Source organism: Siniperca chuatsi, linkage group LG20 (assembly GCF_020085105.1).
Source record: "Siniperca chuatsi isolate FFG_IHB_CAS linkage group LG20, ASM2008510v1, whole genome shotgun sequence".
Taxonomy (NCBI): Eukaryota; Metazoa; Chordata; class Actinopteri; order Centrarchiformes; family Sinipercidae; genus Siniperca; species Siniperca chuatsi.
The window spans coordinates 10534711-10558291 of record NC_058061.1 but is presented as its reverse complement, the minus strand read 5'-3'; the positions used below and the strand labels follow the sequence as shown (position 1 = coordinate 10558291).

Genomic DNA, 23581 nt, shown 5'->3' with positions numbered 1-23581 from the left:
CATGCACTTATTTTGCTCTCCCTGCAACATCTATCACACGTTAGCTGTGTGCATTAAATGTGAAATCATTTAGCCTCCTTGTTGAAGGGCTCCTGCCTTCCATGCAGCTTTCCATCTGGCAAATGGCCATCTCATGCCACATCAACAGATAACATTGGACATCATCTCAATTTTTGTATGGCCAGTTTATTCACACAAAGCTCTCATGTCCCTTGTGCACACAAATGGTTTGAATTATTCTGAGAGCTTTTTTTCCTCCCTGGGTTTTTCATTGTCTGAAGCATGCAAGTCCCTCCAGAGCAGATCTTTGTTTCTCATTAGGGGGTAAATAGAGCAAGCCAAATGCTCATATGTTTATTATACACAGGAGGACATGGTCACTGTTCACAACAGTTCACTGCAGAAAAAAATGCAGTTTGCTTTCTTGACCTTTGTTTGCGGCGCCTGCAACCAAATGTCTGTTGAATTTACTGGATAATAAGCTGTGAGATACTGATGGACTGTGATGAAGTTGGGTTCAACCTCATCAAAAGTTTTTATAGCACACTTTTTAACAAAGACAGTTTTTACCAAGAGAGAAAAAATATACATATAATCATCATCACCATTCAAAGGTCATTATTTGAAGCAAAGTTTACACACAATAAAACATCTGCAAATATATCAAATGTGTGTGCATATATTCATACAAAACAGAAAGAAAAGAGGATAACCACACTGGATTACACAAACACGACAACAAAATTGTAAAATGATAAAAGCAATGAACAGCAAGTGAAAACTAGGTTTTAAATCTTGTATTTCTCTACGTTAAATATTTGTGACTAAATAAACAACCATCATCAAAGTTAAAGTTAGAAGTTAGTTATCTTTAGCTACAAATTAATAGTTGTTAAAACTCAAGTCTCAATATAATTGAAATGGGTGAGTTATAAAAAAAATTCACCCCGCTTTTCACCCCGCTTTTGGAGCCAGCCTCAAGGGGCCATTTGAGGAACTGCAGTTATTGGCACTTCCGCGTTGGCTTCATTTTTCAGGCCCAGAGGTTGCCACTTAGTAGGATCCCATCACTGTTGAAGAAAATAGGTTTTCAAGGCCTTCAGAAGCAGGTTATAACTAAAGGGCATTTAGAGTATTTAAATCCACAAATGCTGAACAATTCCCTAACTCCTAAATTGATGTATTGACCCTGAAAATGTGCCCCCAAGATTGCAATTCAGTTGCTTTCATATGCGTGACTAAGAAATAGTAATCTTCTAACTGTGGAAGTCCTGGATCCTGAAAAATTCAATCAGGTGGACCTTGACCAAACAATCAATAAAACTTACTGAAGCAAAAGTAAAACTTCACTTGAGAACAAAATGAGTTCTCAGTTGTGTTAGCAGCTTGTTTTTTCCCAAGTAAGTTATTAGGTAAATATATGGGCCCTAATTGCATTTACTTGATCACCTTTTGACTCCAGTGAGTCAAACTATCAAGAGAGGTAAGATATGTTGAATCAAGACTACTGATCCATAATATAGGCTGGGGTAGCTGTTGCAAAAGTAATCAAAAATCTTTGAATTCTAAAATCAGCGGGACATTTAAGTGGAATTAGAGTTGTAAGAACTAGTTCAAATCTGTTGCATTAGCTCTGCTTGTTGAGCAGACCCGTTCATCCATTTTTCCTTCATCCAGTGTCGTTCCCTGTGAGATAGCCAGTCACTGGCAGTCTGACGTTGTGCGCTTACCCCTTGTTAGACCCCAGAGGTGAGATGTGTGATAGAGGCCCTCAGTGCTGATAAGGCCATCAGGCTGATAACTAACTTCCCCCAGCACAAAGCTGCTACTGCTGCTGCCCCGGCTTCCATTAGCCCCACCAGACTGGCTGAATGCCTGCATGTTCCCTCCTGCTCTATCTGAGGTTACATCCTCTGTTCTGAGCCCCTTATGCAAACCCTGCTCTCCCATGCTGAGATTGCTATCAGCAGAGATATTTATGTACTGCACATGTTTCCGATTGTTTAACCTTTGGACCCGTGCTGTAGGTGCTGTTGCTGTCCCTGTGGGCTTGCTAAGTGACCTCTCTCCTGCCCTTGTAGGCAGACTGAGATAGATGAGAGCAGAGGCTGTTGCTAGAAGTGTGTAATGGACTGGCAGGCAAGGGCACTGTTGAAATTGGTCACATGAAAGCTTAGGTCAACCCTGCACTTGCTTTCAAGTTTGAACAAATCTCATCAAAATGGATTAAAGGGAAACGTTCAACCAAATTATTTTGGACATTTTTTAAGGAAGTTGTTATGGAGGTCCCGGTCACGTTTTTTTGGCCTCGATCCTGATCCAAGTCCTTTTGATATTGGATTTCTGCCAATACCAAGTCTGATCTGATACTTGTATTTACTTAAATGTTGATTAAATATGTATTTGACACTTATATATGTATCTGAAACAATATCAAGGAAAATTTAAATGGCAGAATGTGACTCCTGAAAAGGATGTGATGCAATCTGCTCGAGAGAAAACACATCCCTCGGTTGGAGTTGTTGGAACTACAGACTACTCGCGATTGTACAGTGGTGTTACAGAGTGATACTTCTTACCTCACAAATGATCATCACAGAATTAACATTAATTAGCGACAGCTGATATGATTTTCCGCTGGACGTTTGTCATTTTAACCGGTTAAATCGATGGTCATCTTTGGCTAAAAATGAGAAGCTGCTACTTGAATGTTTTGTATACTGCTCTTTGCTGATGATAATTAGCATCGTAGCTTAGCGAATCTGTGCATTTTGCCACCCTCAGTTTCTGAACTCAGTCACTCCCTTGTGTGCCCAAATAATTTTTCACATACACACACTAATTTTCACTGACATGCGAGCAAAATGCTCCACTGTACCGACTGGTTGTCGTAAAGGAAAGTAGCGCTGCAACACAAAACACAGTAAAATTCCGCAAAGAAAGGAAGAAATTTTGATCTGCTTTATTTTAGCCGATACGATCCATTAAAATTTGCCCAGATCGACCACAATACCAATCCTTAGGATCATCTCGAGACATCTCTAATGGTTGTCCTGAATCAATCCACAGTATTGGGACTGAGACAGATCCTGGCTGTGTAAAATCCATTTTAACTGTCAAAAGCTCTCTATTGAAATCTGCAAATTAACTTCAGTATGTGTTCATGCTTTGCCAACACAATTCGACACTTCACAAAATATTACAGGAAAACATTATGCACACTATGTTTTTATAATGCAGAGCTGTTCAAACATATTTAGTTTTAATATAGGCTTACTGTAAGTGTGTATTGTGCAGCTGTATTAGATAGAAAACATTATACAACAATATACATGTAATTTAAATAGTTTAAGAAAAGTTTAAAATTAATACCATGTTATGCACTGCAGAAGGTATTGCAAATGTAAATGTTCTATCTCACAGCAGTCCACCATCTGGTGAACAGTGGTTGAAGTTGTATAAGGTAGAGGGGAAAATAATGGAGTTTTTTTTTTAAATAAATCTCAATTGCCATACGGTGATTTTTATGCTTTTTCACAACTTTGCTTCAAGACATTAGAGAAACGCTGATAAGAAGACAAATTTAAGGTAATGCATTTGGGAGTTGTAGGAAACCGTAGTTTGAAATCTGGCTAAACTGTCTGTGCATGGCAGATGTACATCTGTCAATAACAAAAAAACTGACTTTCAGGTTGAACCTGTACAATCACACCCGAATGTAAGAAAATAATTAGGTAGAGATGAAACATGCCACTTAATGGCTCGGTAAAAACAAATGTGAAATGCCATTAGTTGTTGAGTAAATTCCCAGAGGCAGTAAAAGCAACTCCTGCCTCTCTGGAGTGTGTTGCTCCGTGTGTGTTTACCCTCATGTTTGTGGCATGTCATGCTTGAGCAGCATTGCTGCATTCTCCTGGGAGCTACAGGAGGGCTCTGTGCAGGTGATTTATTCCTCCTAATCTGTCCTGCACAGTAGCAGGCGGCCGCCTTCCTTCCACCCTGCATGAGTGAGTTTCTATCAGCTAGTATGATCATATTATCAGCCCACATATCTTTGAGGTGGCAGTTTCCTGTTCAGCAGCACCTGGACTCGTGCTGTGGGGTGACGTCCTGAGGTGTCATGTTTGTGACCCAGAGGCCACGTCAAGGGCACTAACAATCCCTACTGATGCCATCACCTTGATTAGTTATTCATTCTCCGCCCCCATCCACCACCCTGTAATGTATGCTGTAGTAATCTGGGTGGAAACGCTTGAGTTGAAAGCCAGATGTTGTTTTTACTGGGCATTTATGGAAGCTGTCTGACTCGCCTCAGTAATGTCTTATGCTTACATGCAGGGAATGAGGAAAACATGTTCTATGCCATTGTTATATGTATCTGTAAGTTGTGATAATTGGCTGAATTATTTAGGATGTCATGACCTAGTCATGCTCAGTTTAGTTTAAAAGGCTTCTACAGTAAGTGGTTTGTCATTTCCAACTGATCTGTCCAGACCTAAGCATTTGTTTTCCTCTAGTTTGCACAGCTTGACGTGGCAAATTTTCCAACCCTGTCATTTTATTTTTAAGTTAATTCCACAATTGTGGAAGTCAGTTCTCCATTAAATGGTTGTAGGCTTAAAACTCTGTCTTTGAAATGAGCCATTATTGAAATGCCCAGAAAGGAATAAGAAAACAGGGTTGTTGTTGTAACACACACACACACACACACACACACACACACACACACACACACACACACAATGTCAAATACAATTCAATTTCTGCATCAGCTCAAGCTAACACGGTCAAGCAAATGCCTGTTTTCTGAATGGCCTGGGGGAGCTACGTGTTTCAGCTTATCAACTTTTTATTAACCTTAGCACTGAGGTTTGCTCTTTGATTTAGATTCTTTGGGAAACACTGAAATTGGATGTTTTTTTTCGACTCTCACTCCTGCTGTGACATGCTCAGCAACTTGTTACACAGTGGAGAAAAAACTAAATGCTTTCTTTGGTTTATTACTGGGAATATTTTATCCCAAGAGCCAATAACATCTCTAGTTTTATTAATGTCTTTTCTTTTGGGTTTCCTCATCTACCATGGTGCTTTAAGAGCAAACATGCATTAAATGTTATGGCCAGTAGGAAATGTCTATTATGAGATGTAGAGTAACCAAGTGGACTTTGAAAAGTAAATAGTTTTATTTTAATGATAAGTGATGAATGGTCAGTGTTCCTTAATATAGCACCATGGGAAAATATAACAATAGGGTTGGATTCATATTGTTATATTATGTCCATTGGTTATAAATATTTAAATAATAGAATTTATATAATCGATATTTTTATATTGAAAATAGATCACATGAATACTTGTCATGGGTCGCTTGTAGTGAAGAACCCACAGAAAATGATAGCTTGACTCTGCACTTCCCCTCATCCCGGCATTTTATAGCTTTATATTTTTAGCTCAATCTTTTGATTTCCGGCCCACACCTTCAGTGTTTTGGTTCACTTTCACAGCTCTCATAACGTTGTTTTTGGCCGCAGCAGGCAGCCGTTTTCAGCGAAAAAGCTCTAAAAATCTACTGCACACTACCTGCTCAGCATCAAACAGCAGACAGACACAGTTATCAACTAGCTGGTGAACATAGTGGAGCATTTAGCAGCAAAAGAGAAAGATATTTCCCTCAGGAGTTGGTAGAGACAAAACAGAGCTAAAAGGAGAGTGAATAGTGGACTTACATTTGCCAGGCTGTACTTCCGTCCAAATGAATCCTAATGTTGCTCCGTGCCTATTCGATGTGTAAGTAGGCAACTGTTTGCTAGTAAGTGCACCATATCAACTTAAAAGGTGATCATTTGTTAGTGTTGTGCTTGTAGCTTGTTCTCTACCCTAAAGAGGCCAAAAAATGTGTTCTTGCAGTTTTAAACTTGGCTTCGGAGAAATCATATTTTATTGCATGTTTGGATCAGTGAATTGCTCTAAATACTACAGTACTTAAGAGCTTCAGCAGCTGTTGCTATAGAGAACAGTCAACAACAAAACTGCGAAATCAGACTTCTAGCATATTCAGAGCATTTTGGCTTTGCAATCAGAAACAAAGCACTGCACCATAGTTGTTGGACTCATCCAGAATTGACCCATAATGTGAAAATTAACTGATTCAAACTGCTGAATGTATTTTCTGAGTTGTGCAAAGTGTATTTTCTAGCTTCTGCTGCCATAAGCAGTGCAATCTACTAAATGTGAAAGCTCAGTGATTGAATGTGTCTTAACCACAGTGCTCATTGGGAGTTGTAGTTGAGTTCTCTCGTCATGTTTTTTGAACTAGAATTTTAACACAGTTTCTCAAGTGGAAGAGTTTTGTGTCCATCCAAGCCTCAAGTGCCCCATCTGCAAGTCACCTAACATAATCTACGAGAATATTAATAGGGTTTTTACTTCCAGAAGCCTGAATGCCCACTTTGCTCCTCTATTTATGAGAAAGTATTAGATAAAACTAAATGCAGATTGTGCAATGTAGCTTCATTAAAAGGAAGAAAATAAAATCTATACAGCATTCAGAAAATACCCACATACTGTGGCTGCACAGACAGTTGCTAAACCAGGCCTGCTAGGCTCCTGTCACATACAGTGTCAAGGAAAACAAAGTGTGAAAACTGCCCTTTGCATGAAGTGTGTATTTCCTCTTTCGTTTTGCTTGGCAAGATATTGTAGACTCCCGCCCCCCTGACTGGGCTATGGATTATTAGCTTAAGCTCTCTAAAAATATCCCTTTGACTGTTTAAGCCTCTGACAGCAGCAACATCTCACACATTCTGATAGCTTTATACTAACTATGGCTGCAGAGGGCTCATGCACTCAGCCCGCCTTGTTATCTTTTACCTTGTTTGCCCGAGGAGGAGAAGGAGGAGAACTTACAGGCCCCCAAAATCTGCAACAGTCCTCTCTCCTTTGGAATCAAACTCGGAGTGGATCATCAAAGGCGAGCCTGCAATCACAGCAATCTCTGAACAAACGAGATGCTTTTTTGAGCACGAGAGGATTTTGCCCAGATGTCACTCGAAGCACTTGTCATTGTTGCGACAGCTGTAGAAGCACATGGACCGTCATTTGAAAAAGCATCTACTGCAACATACCAAAACAGCACATGTCAAATGTGAAATATACACAGCCTGAAACATAAGGTTTTTGAATATTAATGCTGTAAGCCCCTTAAGGAATTGTAACTTTTATTCCCCAGTTTTATTGGCTTGCCTGTGTAGTCCCAGTAATTGCATATTTACCACCATATAATATTTATCATACCAATATATTAGGTTTAGCTGAGCTTATAGTACCAAATATTTTTGATGTTGGCATTCATAACGGCTCATAGAAATTAATAAATTCCTGAAAGGGATTACACTGTACACATGTGGCTCATAGACACTGCTTCAATTATCTTTTCTTCCAACACCCACACTCTCTCGAAAGGCTTTTCTCACAAATATTATAGCTGCTAACTAGAGAGAGACAGAGGGTGAGATAGAGGCATGTGCCGCTCAACAGCACCATTGTTATTCCAGCCTTCATTCATGTGTCTCTTTTAAATGCTTTGAGATGAAATATCACTGTTTTGACAAGACATTTTCCAAGCTGCTCATGTCCCTGCGAGATGCCTCATGCTGGTTGGTGATGGAACGTTCCTGAGGAGAAAAGTCAATATGTGGTTGTAAATAAATGAAAACAAATGTGAGATCTTAGCCCTCAATGGATTGAAAAGGCAAAGGGAGAAGAAAAGAAAATACTACTCACCTTTACTCATTATAAAGCTGCTTGTCGGCTACAGAAGCTAATTGACTTGCCTCTCAACCTGTGTGTGTAGGAGTGTGGGGGTGGGGGTGGGTGGTGGGGGTGATGAATTGACATATTGCTGGCTCTGTGATGTTGATCCAAGGCAGAGAGCCATGAGGCTTTCCTCCAGGGACCAGTAACCTTATTGTTCCATGTCATCTCCTCCCCTTCTGTTTGAGGACCAGGTTGTCAACCTCTCCCCAAGGTCACGCAAATACCAGCCCCCCTTCTGCAGATAATTGGATTATTTAGAATCATAGCATCAACTTATTGCCCTGTCTGGGGTCAAGAGTGAATTCAGTGCACAAGGTTGTCTGTCATGATTTGTGGCATCGTTCGGAACTGACAAGCAACAGCTTCTGTCACCAGTTAAAGGATCCTACCTGTGGTTTTACATGTTTTGGCCTATTTACTACAAATCACATATTGGACATCACAGCTAACCATATTGCAAACCATGCAGGTGTGTTTTAGATTTTTGTATGTATTTTCCCTACTATTCCAAGCACCCACTGGTTTCCATTCATTTCTGCACAATGTGAGAAATCAATCAGCAGACCCTGAAACTTGTCCCAAGTTACCAAGTTTTTTGTTTTAGCCCTACAAATCATGTATAACTTAGATTTTTGGTGGAATTTATCATATGTAGGCAGTATAGTGTAGGTTTTAGGTGGATTTTTACATGCAGCCATTGGTTTCCATTAATTTTCAGACAATATGAAAATCAAATGAGGAAACTTGAAACTCTTGAGTTGTATAATCTGGTAAATCTGATAAATTAAACTGTAATGTAGTTTGATTGCAGATGGATTTCTCAAAATCTAAAACAGCATATATTTGAAAAAGTTAATCATCAATGTTACATGATTTGTAGTTAAGGAGCAAAAACTTGCATAATCACCAGTATGGGCCTTTAAAGTGCACCTGTTAGGAGTCTAAAGATATATAGCCTGCAGTGTTGGGAATTCCCACATACCAGCACATATTCAAGGTTTCAGTGGTGGTTTCGTGGCTGGAGGCTGACGTGGTGTTATCTCATGCTGCCATTGTAAGATGAGATGAAATGGGGCAATAGATTAAATGGGTGGGCTACGTGCCTATTAAATCAGGAGTTGGCAGAGCAACACTAACTCAGGTTACTTATTCTCAAGTGACATGGTCGCACATGTGAGGAGCGGAAGCAGGCGAGATGTCTTTACTTTACTACTGGAGTGTGACATTCTGCTCTGTTTGTGACTGTAATTAACTGCTCATTTGTGTGTGTGTGTGTGTGTGTGTGTGTGTGTGTGTGTGTTTTTTCTTCTTTTTTCTAGGAGGCGGCTACATTTGCCAAAGAGCTGGGCTTTGAGGTGAGTTGACCAGCAATTGCACACTAAACAGATCCTAAAGGTTTATTTTTGCTGATAATGAAGTTCTTTTTGGACAGTGATTGATGTGCTATTATACTCTCCAGGCCTTGCAGCAGTTGCTATGGAAACCTGGCAGTCGTCATGGTTTCTTTGTTCAGCCAGCTCTCTGTTATGACGCACTCTGCTAGGTCTGCACCCAACATCGCCTACAGATGTTATTTATTGAATTTTGAAAAGCCTCTTGGGAAGCTGAGAAGTTGGGCATGGTTTCAAGCCTTTCTCTGCAGGCTTGGGGCTCATCAGGTTGCCTGGTTAAAAAGCCTCCTCATTATCTTCATTGCACTCAGGGATGATACTGTATGTCTTCCCTTCACTGCTTTACACTGAATCACACTGTAGTCTTTTAATAACCAAATTAGAGCCACCTGTGGTTTTAGATTATGGAAATTAAAATTACAGTGCTTGTTATCCCATAGAATGTACACTATGTCTTTTAAAGTGGGGCTGCCTCTTCAGTGTAAAATGAATGTTCCCTTGGTCTAAATTTTGCTTGTATTTTGCATATTCCTCGTGCTGCTTTTTAAATGTGAAATCAAAAACAACAAATAGCCGGTGTGTGTGTGAGTTTTTCAAATGGGCTCAGGTATTTTAAGTGCCTTCTCTCTTTCAAAGGTAGAGCTGCCTTGAATATGGCTCTGCACTGTGTGAATAATTGTCATCCAGAATCACTAACGGTGTGATCAACGTGACTGAAATAGAAATGCAATCCTGATGGCAGTGACAGGTTTAAGAGAGGAGAAGGGATGAAGGCAGAAGGGGGGGGGGGGGCCTCACATGAAAAAAAAAAACACAAAGGGCAAAGTAGTTACAATTCTTTGACATTTTCCATGTCAAGCTGATTTGTCAGAACACTGTGAAATTGCATTGGATGAATGTGATTTCTCAGATAACATCAGTGTGTACATGTGTGTACTGTACTTACTGCATTTCTAGATGGTTCACAGTTGTCTTTTTTTTCTCTTGTCACTTTCTGATGACAATTTTACTTGCCCCCGTACTGTAGTTGTACACTGACAAGTCTTCAAAATATCAATATATATATACAATATACAGTAGCCTCTAGAACTTTGTTTAAAGCAGGTTACATTGTTACAGCAGTATTATTGTGTAAGTGCAGAATAACCTTGGTATAATCGGTATAATATGGATATTTTTCCAACCCTAATATACAATATGTGAAATGTGTATAAAATTACATACAATAATCAGAAATCACAAGCTTCAAGATTCATTACTGATCTTGGAAACAGTAGTTTGACAAAAGATTCTTAGCACAAGATCCGCTTACTGGAAATTTTGCAGCACTTTCAGCCATATCCCATGGCTTTCATCAGCAGAAGGAGTTTGCTCAGTCCTCATGAAGATTGTCAAAGGATGATCTCTTGCGTCACATCTTATCATGCATCACATGTTATCATGTTCCCGAAGGTCACGAGACGTGGCTGAAAGCTCTGGAAAATTTACAGTAAGTGGATCTTGTGCTAAGAATTTTTTGTTAAATCAAATTTGTGTTGAGTTCAATGAACTGTCTTCCATTAATTAGTTTAACTAGAGTAACTCTTTTTGACAACATCAATCATAATCAATCATTCATTTTGACAACAGACTTTTGTAAAATAACACAATTTAATCATCAATAATATGATTCTACTATAAGCCAATAAACAAAAACTGAGAATTATCATCCACTTGTAGAATAGATGTAGAATTTATTTTATTACCATTATTCTGTTCAATTTACACTAAACATCTGAAATATAACCCTAAAATTGGATATTGTTGCTGCCCAGTTGTCAATATCTGACCCACAAACACTGCATGATGCACTTTTCATGTATTCTGAAACATTGTTATCACATTATGGGTGACTAACAAAAAAAGGCAGCAGCACAGTGTAAATACAAGATAAAAAGCGTCTCCTCTCCAAAACATCAATCAGCAGATCTGAACACAGTTGCCTGATTGTGATCTGTTTCCTTTAAATGCTCAAAGAACTATCTGCATCTCAGCTCTAATTGAATCTTTCCCTGGCTGTGTTTCTCAAACAGCCTGCAGTGAAGATGATCACTTTCTCACCGGCTTCAATACAGAAACACAGTTTAGCACCATTGTAGAGCTTTTATATTTCACGGTTTGTTGATATGTCTGATCAATTGCCGCACAATCATAAATATTGCCATTTGTCAACAGTCAACTAAATTGACCATATCATTTGTCAATTCATTTGTTTTGCACTCACGTTATTTTTCTGCATTCTTTTGCCATAGGAATTTAAATCAGGTAAGTATTTTTGCCAGGCAAGGAGGAGGAAGATGTCTGTGTGTGTGATTATGTGTGTTTATGTGAGTGTAGCTTGCCCTGCTCAACAGCCATGATGCTTACCCTACCACCTCTGGCCCTTAGAACCTTTTAGCTCCTAAACCTGAGTAGAGCGCCTATTTTATGTCAGTGACCATAAAACCAAATGGTGACAATGTGCCGAGGCCTTGTGCGGTTTTGCATTCAGTGTCTGGAGGAGCGCTTGTGGTTACATCCAGTCACAGTGACAAATTGCCTTTTTTTTTGCCATCGCCTGCTAACAGCCTCAGTATTAACCTCACCATTAGCACTTACTTAGAGTGTTACACCCATTTTTCCTCAGCCCAGGGTCTCCCCGGACCTCTCAGGGCTGATTAAAGGACATTTGGGAAGCATTTAGAGGTGTAAAAGCTCATTGGTTTGAGTAAGCCAGTGTGGCTGGTGGTATTTGAGCCTATCTCTCTGATTACTCCCATAACTACCAGTATTTGCTCACCCTGAAGGTGCTCGAGTGTTAGCTTTGATACAGATGCTAGAGGCATCTACGACCCTTAATGCTAGCTCCTCGGTGTGCTGTATTACGGAAAAGCAGAGTCCACCCCACTGCGAGACGGCGATAAAGACATTCCACCTGCTCATAGTACATCATGATGAGTTAATAATAAAGTAGCACTGACAGGTGTGGGTTTTTTTTATCCCTCTCATGATCAAAGGCAAGCACTCCGGAGAGTTCTGTCGTCTCCAGGCGAGAATATCCATTCTGTGCAGATGCTGAGGAGAGATGGCCTGTTTCAGGAAGAGAATGATACAGTACACACACCACCCATCGCTTCAACTCGCAGAAGTAGCTTTATCTGACAACAGCATATCTTCACACACTTATTTTCATCTCACTTAGGGAATATGACATTCTAATATTTTACAGCTCTCCTGTAACTGCATGGAAACATCATTGAGCGCTCCTATTGATCTTTTTTCGAAACGGTTTCATAGCCCATCTGGTTTCATTATCACTTGATCCATCTGCCAGGATTGGAAAAATCTGACCTCTCTCAGTCACACTTGTGATCTTTGATTAACTCCTTAGAAATTGCTCTTCATGAAGCGTTCATTCAACTTAACATACTCACCTAGGGGTCTGGTGTTTTTTACAGACAGATGACATTGCGGAGATTGCAAAGAAGACCCAAAACCTCCCCAAGGAGAACACAAAGAGGCAGCGAGTGGTGGTCTTCACCCAGGGCAAGGACGACACTGTTGCAACTGTTGGTAGGCCATTTTGTTTTCCGTTTTCGTCTTCTTATCTACACATATTTCCACTTAAGTACCACCAGAAGCCATCCCAACTTTGGCCCCTTTTGGACATCTTTACCCTTCACTTAAACCTCATATCTCAAAATTGCAGAACGCAGCCTTAAATAGATGGTAGATCGCCGACTAAAAAGAGCAGAATGCTATCAGTAATTTCTTTGAAGTTAACCTGCAATATTGACACCAGATGTTAAAAAAAAGAATGCTTGCACTACATTCTGTCATTTCAGAGCATAAAATAAGTGTGGAGGATGCAGAGAGCAGGCATTGATTTGTGAAGTACTTCTAACTTTGTCTTGGACAGACTCCAGGCCAGTCCTCAGCAATTTTTAATGCTTCAACTCTTACATCCTGCCCTTTTTTTCCCCTGCAAAATGCTGGCAGAGTGACCTTGAGGAGAGGGTTTACAGCGTTGGTCCTCAAATCAATCCATTTTTTTTTTATTCAGGACACATTTGTTAGTGGGACATTAAACGGCAGTGTCATCATAACTGAGCAGGGGTTGCAGGTTTAAGCGGTGTGGGGAGAGACGATAGTTTCCGATTACTGCAGGGAGCCTTTGCCTTTGTTTGGAGCCACAGGGTGTCTCTCCTCATTGCCCTTGCAGTTCAGACTAGTCGTGCACGGGGAGAAATGGCCTCAGGTAAAGACTCCAACATATCACTCATCACTGGGGACTGCAGAGAAGGACAGCTACAGCAGGACCCGGTTGCACTTCAGGACACACTTCACATGTGTCCAGTGTCCTCAATTTCATACTGCTGGCAAGAGTATTTATGAGCTGAAGCTTTGTACAGTATGTCACTGATGACATTATTAAACAATCAATAATTAATCTTGTCTTTTCTGTATTTTCTATTGTGATTTGTGCTGCCATTTTGGCCAGGACACTCAAGAGACTGTCTTGGTATTATATAGGTTAAAGTGACTATAATCAATATTTATATATTAACAATTGATAAAATAACTATGTGATGTTAAAGATGGCGCTCGTAGTGATGAACCCACAAACTCTGCAGTTCTCCTCAGCTCTACAAAGGTTTTTAGTGTCTTTTAAGTCATTGTTTTGGTTTTACGGCCGCAACATTAATGTTTTGGTTTACTCTCATCAGTGTTGTTTGCAGCCGTAGAAGGCAGCTGTTTTCAGCGATAAAGCTCTGATAAACCCACTATATGCTACCTGCCCAACAAATGGCAGACAAACAAAGTTAGCGACTAGCTGGTGAACATTGTGGAGCATTTAGCAGCTAAAGAGCCTCAGGAGTTGGTGGAGAACAAAAACAGAGCTAAAAGAGAGAACTTATTTATACAACAATGTATAAATAAGATAATGTCACCATGGTATCTTCTCTGTGATTAGTTGTAAAGCTGTATAGACCTGCATGATATGGTTGAAGTTAGTATCACACTATTAATAAGAATATTTTTACAAAAATAAGTATAAAATTACGTATGTCACAATATGCCAAAATGTATGCAAAATAACATTAAAAAATCTGATGTTCAGTGCAGTGAACTGCATTCCACTCCTAAGGGCAACACGAACCGGCCGCATACATTTTCAAAGTAGAATTCCTGGAAGTATATTTCCTTTCCTGAGAATTTGAAAAGAAATCTTTAAGCAGAAGCCCGACACTTAAAAAGAACAAGAATCCATCCATTGTGCTGGAGGTGATGGATAATTCCTGCCTGCTTCTCTCATTGCTCCTGCATGAAGACAGAGCTGTGCACTGCTGTGAACTTTATATAAAATACATGATGAATGCAGCCGTGATGAAAGACAATGTGTTTCAGATGTCATCTACAAAGGCAAACATGATAAATGTCATTGACTGTGCTATCATTGCAGTGGAGCAGTTACAGTAGTCAGTGCAGCAGAATTGGTGTGTGTGTGTGTGTGTGTGTGTGTGAACATCGCTATTCATACCAGCCAAATAAATGTCAATGTAAAAAGAGAATTAAAGATTTTCATTTCCCAGAGGCGGCGCTCTAATAAACTTGATCTCTCATTTTGTTTGCAATTTGTCCTCCTGTCAGGATTTGATCATTTGCCAGCCTCTGCATGTCATGTTAAACCATTTTATAGTGATTAAGGATGGGAGAATGCCTTCCCCCGTGGTATAATTCTCCAAAAAGAGATGTCAATTTGTTATTGTTCTCATTTTTCCTGCCCTTCATTTGGAACCTTTCATCACACCACCGCTTCAAACGTGCCTTTTAAGAGCTGGTAGCAGGGGAAATGGCCCTTTATTTAGCTGCCACTGACACTGCTGAACTACACTGGGCTTTTGCTTATACACCCATTAAAGCAGTAATTAAGATCATTGTGCCCTGAACCTTAACGGTGAGGAGATCTAATAAGCGATCATTCAGCGGGGGTCGACGCTCTAATCGCTGATAAGGACTTGATAAAGCCTGACTCGGCTCCTCTGTGAGTTTTAGGGCTCTCAAGGGGGCCAAGCAGGCAGATTTCAACTTTGAAAAAAAAGAGCTGATCCATACATGTTAATCACATGAGGTAGACTGAGGAGTAAATACTGACTACAAGGCAAAAGGCTTATTTCGTTTAGTTTTTTTTTTTTTATAGCAGGTTTATTTGTCATTGTCTCCAAAGTTATAGAATAAACATTGCAGAATTATTGAAAGGTCTACCTGAACACATCTTAATAGTCTGTTTAAAAAGCAGGATGTTTATGTTCTATACTTCATTGTAGACTAAATCAATTAACATCCTGCACTATGAGAAAGGCTGCCTCTCTTCTCGCTTGGCATCTCATGTTGAAATGTTTTCTTTCATGTCTCCCTGAAAGGATATTGGTTGGCGATGATCTTTTGCCTGTGGTTACAGTAATTACAGGCATATGTATTTTTTTTTTCTAACTCAATTGTGAACAAAGATGCTGGTTATGATAGGGAAACAGATTGAATGTCAACTTGCTCCTAACCTGTTGCATTTGCCAAGAAAGCGGTAACGTTGTTTTCCTCTCGGAGGCTCAGAGTTTGGCTGAAACGCAGCAGGAAACGTTCCAGAAGAAGTATTCTCGGGGAAGTTTTCTCACATAAAGATGTTGTACTTAAACTCTACTTTAGTTCATGCCTTTTAGCTAAATAGTCATGTATAATTCCCAGTCACTTAGCAGCTGAGGATTTAAAATGATGTATTGATTGTTTTACTTGTTTAGATGATACAGTGTGACAGGATCAAAGTTAATTTTAATGAACTGCCAACTATTTGATCTACCTGCTTTCTGTCAAAGCAACAATAGTGAGCGCTGGAACACAACCAAGGGAAGCGTGTAATAATTTCAGAGTCAGAACAACGCTCCATATGCTCATTTTCCAATAAAGCCGAGGTCGTCTTATTTGCATGTACAGTCGCTTTTTTTAAAGGAGAGCATTTTCTCAGTCAGTGTTGTGCTGTGAATTGGCATTGTTAAAAAGAATAGCCAGTAATAAAGGACTTAATTGATACTCATTTCAAAGAGACGCCTGTTGAAAGAATTTCTTAAGTTTAATCACCACCATTCAAGAGTTGTAATGAGGGAATTATGAAGAGTGAATTAACAAAAGCACACAATTATAGCTTACTCGAAAGAAGTATTTGAATTCCTTCGAATTTTTTCCTCACAGATTTTAACCTGTTACCTGTCAAAGCACAGCCATACTCTCTCCCACGTATTCACCATGAATCTGCTGCTTCACTCATTTTGTCAAACCAAACTCTGGGAAAAAGAGTGTTTATAAAAAAAAAAAGTACAGCAGAGTTCTATTGACTGAAAATGATGTTGCCGATCTCATTACAGTGAAATGTGAAATGAGTTCAGCAAAGTAATGTTTTCAGATGTTCTACAGGCCAGTAACAACAGAGTCAGAGTATTTTGGCAGTAGTTTTTTTTTATTATTGCCATTTTTTCCAATTGGATCTTTGTTACAGATGGCTGGGGAATTGTTGGACTGTAACCTGAGTTAACATGTCAGTCAAATTTAATAATTTGCATCGATGAGGTTATGTGAACTCTCCTCTAGCAGCAGAGTACAAACTTTGGCTGTGACGATAGAAGGAAGAGAAATATTGGATGTCCATTGTGCCTCTAGAAACAGTGCTCAGAAAGTTCTGTAATTGCCATCAACAACATTATGCCGCCCACAGTGAGCTTATCAGTCAGAAATGTTGAGAGTATGTCTCTTAGGTGCTGAAATTCAAATTCACATGTTCACATCTACATGTTTTACAAATTTTGTTAAAAACATCTCTGTATTCTCATATTCAAAAAGGACCAAATTATCAAGGTACAGACAGTTAAATGTACCTGTTGAGCAGTACAATTTTTTTGTGTGATTATGACTTGTGGCCAAAATGTATGAATTTGCAGCAGATTTTCAAAGAAAATATGACTAAACATTGTGACCATTTTTGTGTTATTTTGCAATAAATTTAATTGAATTCTGACACCTCTGGATGTAGTGTTGTCACTAAGATGAGCGTCACTTCATGTGAGAGGTTACCTAGTTACAAACTAATAAGACCTGACTCCTCCTTTACCACCCACACTGTGCTGAACAAGTGCAGCAGCTTCAAATTTGAAAGCATCCGGTTTTATAGCCTCAAAGTGCATCATAGGCACAACCACATCTAACGACTTGAGTTTCTTAACTGTGGAATAACTGACAAACTGTAATTTATTGTTAGCACATTTTCCATTGCGGTTAATCATTTCAAGAGGGAGGATTCTCAAGCTTCATCTGTGGCATTAATTAAGCAGAGTCGTTATGCAGCTAATTAGTTGATCCTAAAAGGATTCTTGTCTTATTGTAATTTATTATCAAAGTGACAATCACCTTTCCTTTAAAATAGAAAATGTGTCATTATGAGAACACAATCTAACTCTTTATCTGATACATCTTCGGTACCTGCCCTGAAATAGTTAGATTCTGCTCTGAAAGATGTAATTTTCTTAACCACAACTTGATGGAGTTTCTTTCAGTCGGTGTATTACAGTAATTTCCTTGACATCATGTGTTGAGCATATGCTCTGCTGCAGGTTGTGTATATTTTGCCCTGTAGGACAAAGACAGAAATGTATTCAAAAATTAATAAGGTGGGGTGTCTTATCTGCAGCGCAGATATTCTGTGAGCTGTTGTTAGATTAGCAGGGCGCCTCATTAAACAACTTTTTTGTAGGTTTTTTTTTTCATGTTCTCCTTAAACGGCAACCTTTTTTTCTCAATAAGAGGTCTGTCAGCCTCCTCGTGTTCCTTTTATCCACATGTCAGTCTTTTGTCTCCTGCACCTTTTTGAAGGTTCACGTCGGCACCAGAGCCCTCGGATTGTTTGAAGATTGCGTGTGTGGTTTAGATTGTTCTGACATAAGTTGCTGATTTAATGTCACTCTACACCTCGAGACTTTGTCATCTGGTAGATTTTTGTTTCTCTCTCCCCCCCCCATCTCCTTTAAACTCCTCTTTGAAGTGCATATGCTACTGATAATTGAAGCAATATAATCCACTGAAGATAATAAAGAGACCCTCATTTAATAGATTCCGTTTTGAACTGAAACGACTTACAGTAACTTTTTTTGCATTTTTTTTAATTTATCAGAGCACTCACCTAAAGCGTTAGAGATGTTGAGAGTTTTTGCATTTGATCATCTGTTGCTTTTGGAGCATTAATTCAAGCCACTGCAGGACATTGTAGTATTTTATTTATAGAACTTAGTTTAACATCTAATTTACCCAGTAATTTGTGCTGAAACGATACTTTAATAATCTATTTATCCATCAACTGAAAAGAACAATTTTCAGAATCAGTTGTTTGTCATTTATCAAGCAAAAATGCCAAACATTCACTGATTACAGCTAAGAGTTGCTGGTTTCTCTGTTTTAAATCTTTGTAAATTAAATATATTTGTTTTTGGGCTGTTGGTTGAACAAAACAAACAATTTGATGAAGTCACCTTGGGCTCTGGGTACTCGTGATGGGCATTATTCACTATTTTTGACATTTGCTAGGCTGTAAGATTTATCTAAAAAATAATCAATAGATACAAGACTAAGAGTCCACAGCCATGCTTCTGGCTCTGTGAGGCTGCTTTGAGCTAATTGCTAACGCCAGCATGCTAACATGCTGCTGTTTAGCAGGTATAATGTTTTCCATGTTCACCGTCTTAGTTTAGCTAATTAGCTAATTAGCACTAACACAAAGTACAGCTGAGGCTGATGAGAATGTCATTTGTTTTGGAGGTATTTGGTCATAAACAAAAGTATTGGACAAATAAGAATTTTGACCTGATGATGAAGTTAAGGCATCACCAAAATGATAACAGTTCATCCTGAGGGGGAAACTAGGACCTGTACCAAATTTGATGGCAATCCATCAAATCGTTGTTGAGATATTTCTGGACCACAGTGGTGGACGCTGCTAGCATGGCTAATAGAAAATAATCATTAGTAGCCTTATGAGACATTGAAAAAAATTGTACAATTGTGTTTTTTTTCATTACGATATCATTTCAGATTCTTATATTTGTTTTTTAGTCTCAGCATGTTTTGAGATTCAAACCTTGTGTCGTTCATAGCTTCCCAAACTTTAAAAAGTGTTGTCAGCTTTGGTGACCATAATGATGCTAAGTGAAGTGTCCTATTAAGGCTACTTGTTGACTAGCTTTGAACTGTTACTCAGCAATAATTCTGTAGTACCTATGTACTGTAAGTCATAATCTTCCATTTTACATGTCATTAAGTAGCCAAAAAACTATGGTATGCTGGAGTGCTAAAATCAAATGACCCAATTAAAACAAAGCCTTGCTGTGTGAAATGACCTATGACTTTTTTAATATCATGTTACAATCAAAGAAGTAATAAGCCAAAACATTAGTATTCATCTTTAATTAACAGCCCTCCTGTGTCTTCACCACAGGTGAGAGGGTGACCATGTTCCCCGTTTTGGACATTGACCAGAGCAATATTGTGGACACTAACGGAGCGGGAGACGCCTTTGTGGGAGGTACGGCATGAAAATCATCTTCTACACAGCTTGATTTTTGTGTACATTCCCAATTAACCTTTGATACCAGTCAACTATGCAACGTAGTAATGTCTCCAGATTATATGAGCGTGACATTTAGCCTGCTGTTTTTACTCCGTATGAGCTCATCATAGCTTATCATAAAACAGTCATCATTTGGATCCTGTTGAGGATGAAGCAGCATTGTCCCTTTTTCCAGAAACCATTAGTACCTGACTCACATTAATGCTAGTTGCACCCCCCCAACAATTTTGGAGGTGATGCATGGTTACAGGTTGACCTCTGCTCTTCTGTCTACCCAGGATTCCTCTCTGCGTTGGTCCAAGAGCACGCCTTGGAGGAGTGTATCCGGGCCGGACACTACGCCGCCAACGTCATCATCAGACGGGTCGGATGCACCTTCCCAGAGAAGCCAGACTTTCACTGATGCACCCAAGCACTGCACATGTGTCTTCTCCACAAGATACTTGTATATGTATGCTTCAGGATATTCTGTACATTTTTTTCTATTTACAGTAACTGCTTGCATGGGACTAAGTGCTGCAGCTTGAATATTTTATCGAGCTCGAATAAGCAACTCAGATGTTTTAATACAACTCAAATGATGTACTAGTATAAAATATTGGAATGATATGGTTATGTTTAAAGGAGCATTCCACAGAAAATCTGTCTTTTCAGCATCATGAATGCCTGTTGGCCTGAAAGGTCGAAATGTATCACCACATGTGTAGAAACTTCACCATTGATTCATATTATGTTCTGTATGTTTCAAACACTCAGGATCTCCACAACAGAGCCAAACACTAGTTCTGTGCCCCAGTATCACCTCTTCATTGCTCTGAAGCTTTGCTGGAAGTAGTACTTAGTCATTTATTTGCAAAGTGACGATAGTTTGGATCACACTGAAGTGGTGGAGAAGTACATTATCCTGCAGGGTAGGTTTGAAAAGTTTATTGTTTGCTCCTTCATGAAGGACGGCAGCTTGTAATCGGCTTCGATTCACAGACTTTACAGTCGATTCTAATGTTGACCCAGAGTCATGGCCCAAAAACACTTCATAACGTCTATAGAAACTTCTCAAAGCATTCCTGCTGCATAATCCACTTCTCCGCTGTTGATCTGCATGCTGAATATTTTCCAAACAGTTATTGCTTTGCCAATAAATTGCTAATTACACTGCTTCCACTGGAGCTTCTGAGCTATGAGCTGGCAGTGGTGTGACACAGAAGTGGTGTATTTAGTAGTGTAAACTACGAGTGCCATTTTTTCACGAAGCAGCAAGCTACAAACTTTTCAGAGCCTTCTTTCATACCTGCAGGGGGTGAGTGTTGTGATACTATAAAATATAGTACATTTTCAGCTGAGTGTTCCTTTAATATTCAGCTGCCATGCTGCAGAATTTATGGATGGAGAGCCGTTATGGGTGGCTTTCCATTTCCAAAAGTGGCAGTTTTAAGGGGACAAAGCTGGAAAGAATGTTTTTTGTTAGTACACAAATAAAACAATATCAAACTCATCCTACCAAGATACTCCTGTACCAAAGCAAAGTCGACATATAAGATTTGTTTTACAAGCAGCTGACGTTTCTTTAAATACACCCAAAAACAAAATGCAAAAACAAAAGGGTTCGTGTATTTCCCCATTATTTAATCAGCCAGATGCTCCCACATGCTAATCACTTTTGGACAGCTCAACACCTTCCATTATCGAGGGGACTGGGGGGGGGGGACCAGGACCAGCCTGGTGTCCTAGCTCCGCTCAGTCACCCCCATTCATGCCTGTTGGGTCCTAACTGGACTCTCGGGCTCTGGAGCTTCACTGCAGGGCTACAGGAGATCATTTTTCTCAGTTAAAGGATTAGCGGTTGCTCTTCTTGGGGACCTGAAAATTAGGCTGATCCTTCGTCCCCAGCTGTGCTGTTGCTGGGGGTTGGAGACTAGGATCAGAGGGAGGCCCCTCCCCTCCCACCCTCCTCCCACTGACTGTGGGCCAGCAGAAGTGTTGGGCAGTGTCTCAAGTGTTTTGTGGAAAACAATTCAACACTCGTCTGTTCTACAAAGAAGTGTGATTGAGAATAACATTTTTTGTTCCCCTAGAACAACCTGTTACATCATATTTTCTTTTATTTTCCCAGAGCATGTCAGGAGGAATCCAGTTTTTACACTCTCTGCACAAGAGCTCTGTTTTCTGTAACGAGGCATAGTTTATGCATTTATGCTAATCGGGGGCGTCTAGGTGAAAACATTCTCCAGCCAAAATGTTATTAACAACTTTGAGACACTTTTTTTTTCATCAGCATTTTTTAAGGTTTCACACAGATGCGCTTTGAAAAGGACCACATTTCTGATTGGGCAAGATCACACTCCATGGCAGCTGGTTCATTTGCCTCTCAAGATGACAGATGGCAAAACACAAACACAAAAAGAGGGAGCCATGATCAAGTAATGAGAATGCCTGCCACAATAAGGAAACTACTAAATGTACTTTTCTCACTTTTCCTGGTAAACTTTTGCTTGGCTCAATGAATGCAAGATGTGGAAAAACAAACATAAAATCTGTGCATTTAATTTATTTTTTTTACAAAACTATGCTATCTGTTTTGTAAGCTAGGGAGCCCAAGGCATTTTGAAAATGTTTAATGGCTCTTTTATTGTGTACCAGCAATCTACAAAATCTCTTTTCATTTACTGTTTTGATTTAAATATGCTGTTAACAACTTTAAGTAGGGAGAGGAAAAAACTTGACTTTGCGATATTTGCCTACAAAAGTGAGTTCACGACCACAATAGATTTATCTGAATGCAGGCAAAGGAATAACTGGGGCCCTGGCCAGTGTTTTGCCCCGCAGATGGGCAGCAGTGTTTGTGAACACCAGTGTGGCAGTTGGCAGGGATTGAGGAGGGGGATGGGCAGATTGCAATGGCACATGCTCCAATTCAAATTATCCCTGGACCCATGCAGCAGTGGAGGACCTGCTGGGGCCTAGGGTGGCATTCATTATAACCAGACACAGGCAGGTTTGGTCAGTGCCTCCATCATGACACCATGCAGTCCTAAAAACGCATCAAATTGGACCCCCCTTTCATTCACATTTCACCTGCTTTAACTAAATTGAACAGTGCCTCAGTGAAATAACATTTTACTTGTATGTATTTACCACAAATTATCAGGGAGTAGAGTGAAATATATGCCAAGGACTGAACGGCAACAAGACGCTGAATGATATAAACACAGTAAATGTGGAAAAGGCATACAGGTAAATAGAAAGCATCAATGAGGTCATCAAGGTAATAACGAGCATCTGTTGAAGATACAGCACAATGACAGAATGACAGGACTATTAAGACCTGAATGAAATGAATGCAAATCAAATTACACATCAAATATGTATTTTTATGAGGGTTAAATGTTTTCATTCGAGGTCTCTTTAAAGCTGCCTGTACAGTACAGCATGTGTTTATAATCTGATGGGAAGTTACCAATTATCTCTCTAATTACATCTGTATTACTGCATGAAAAATTAGCTTTCTGGCATTTCCATTGCTGCTGAAGAGTTGGTGAATGAGCGAGGGGAGCGCAAATCTAAAGGCTGAAAATGTAATGATCTACATTATTGCTAACAACTATTGCTCTTCCTGGGGCATGGTGAAGTTAATTAGCAGATTAGGGTGTTAGTGTTTAATATCCCATACTGCCCTGGGTAGTACTGGCCTGTGCAA

General features: G+C 39.6%; 1 protein-coding gene across 4 annotated transcripts in view; it reads left to right on the top strand.

The window, feature by feature from the left end:
- Nucleotides 1–21379, top strand: part of LOC122868184 (adenosine kinase-like) — a 103936-nt gene extending 82557 nt beyond the window's left edge. For 3 of the 4 annotated variants that reach the window (XM_044179933.1, XM_044179935.1, XM_044179934.1), the window contains exons 8-11: nt 9135–9170; nt 12683–12797; nt 19756–19842; nt 20166–21379. In XM_044179933.1, the coding sequence (XP_044035868.1) occupies nt 9135–9170; nt 12683–12797; nt 19756–19842; nt 20166–20290 (363 nt within the window). In that variant the 3' untranslated portion in view covers nt 20291–21379. Of the gene's footprint in view, nt 1–9134; nt 9171–9274; nt 9773–12682; nt 12798–19755; nt 19843–20165 lie in introns of those variants that run through there. The other variant, XM_044179937.1, reaches the window with a different exon arrangement.
- Nucleotides 21380–23581: the final 2202 nt, after the last annotated feature.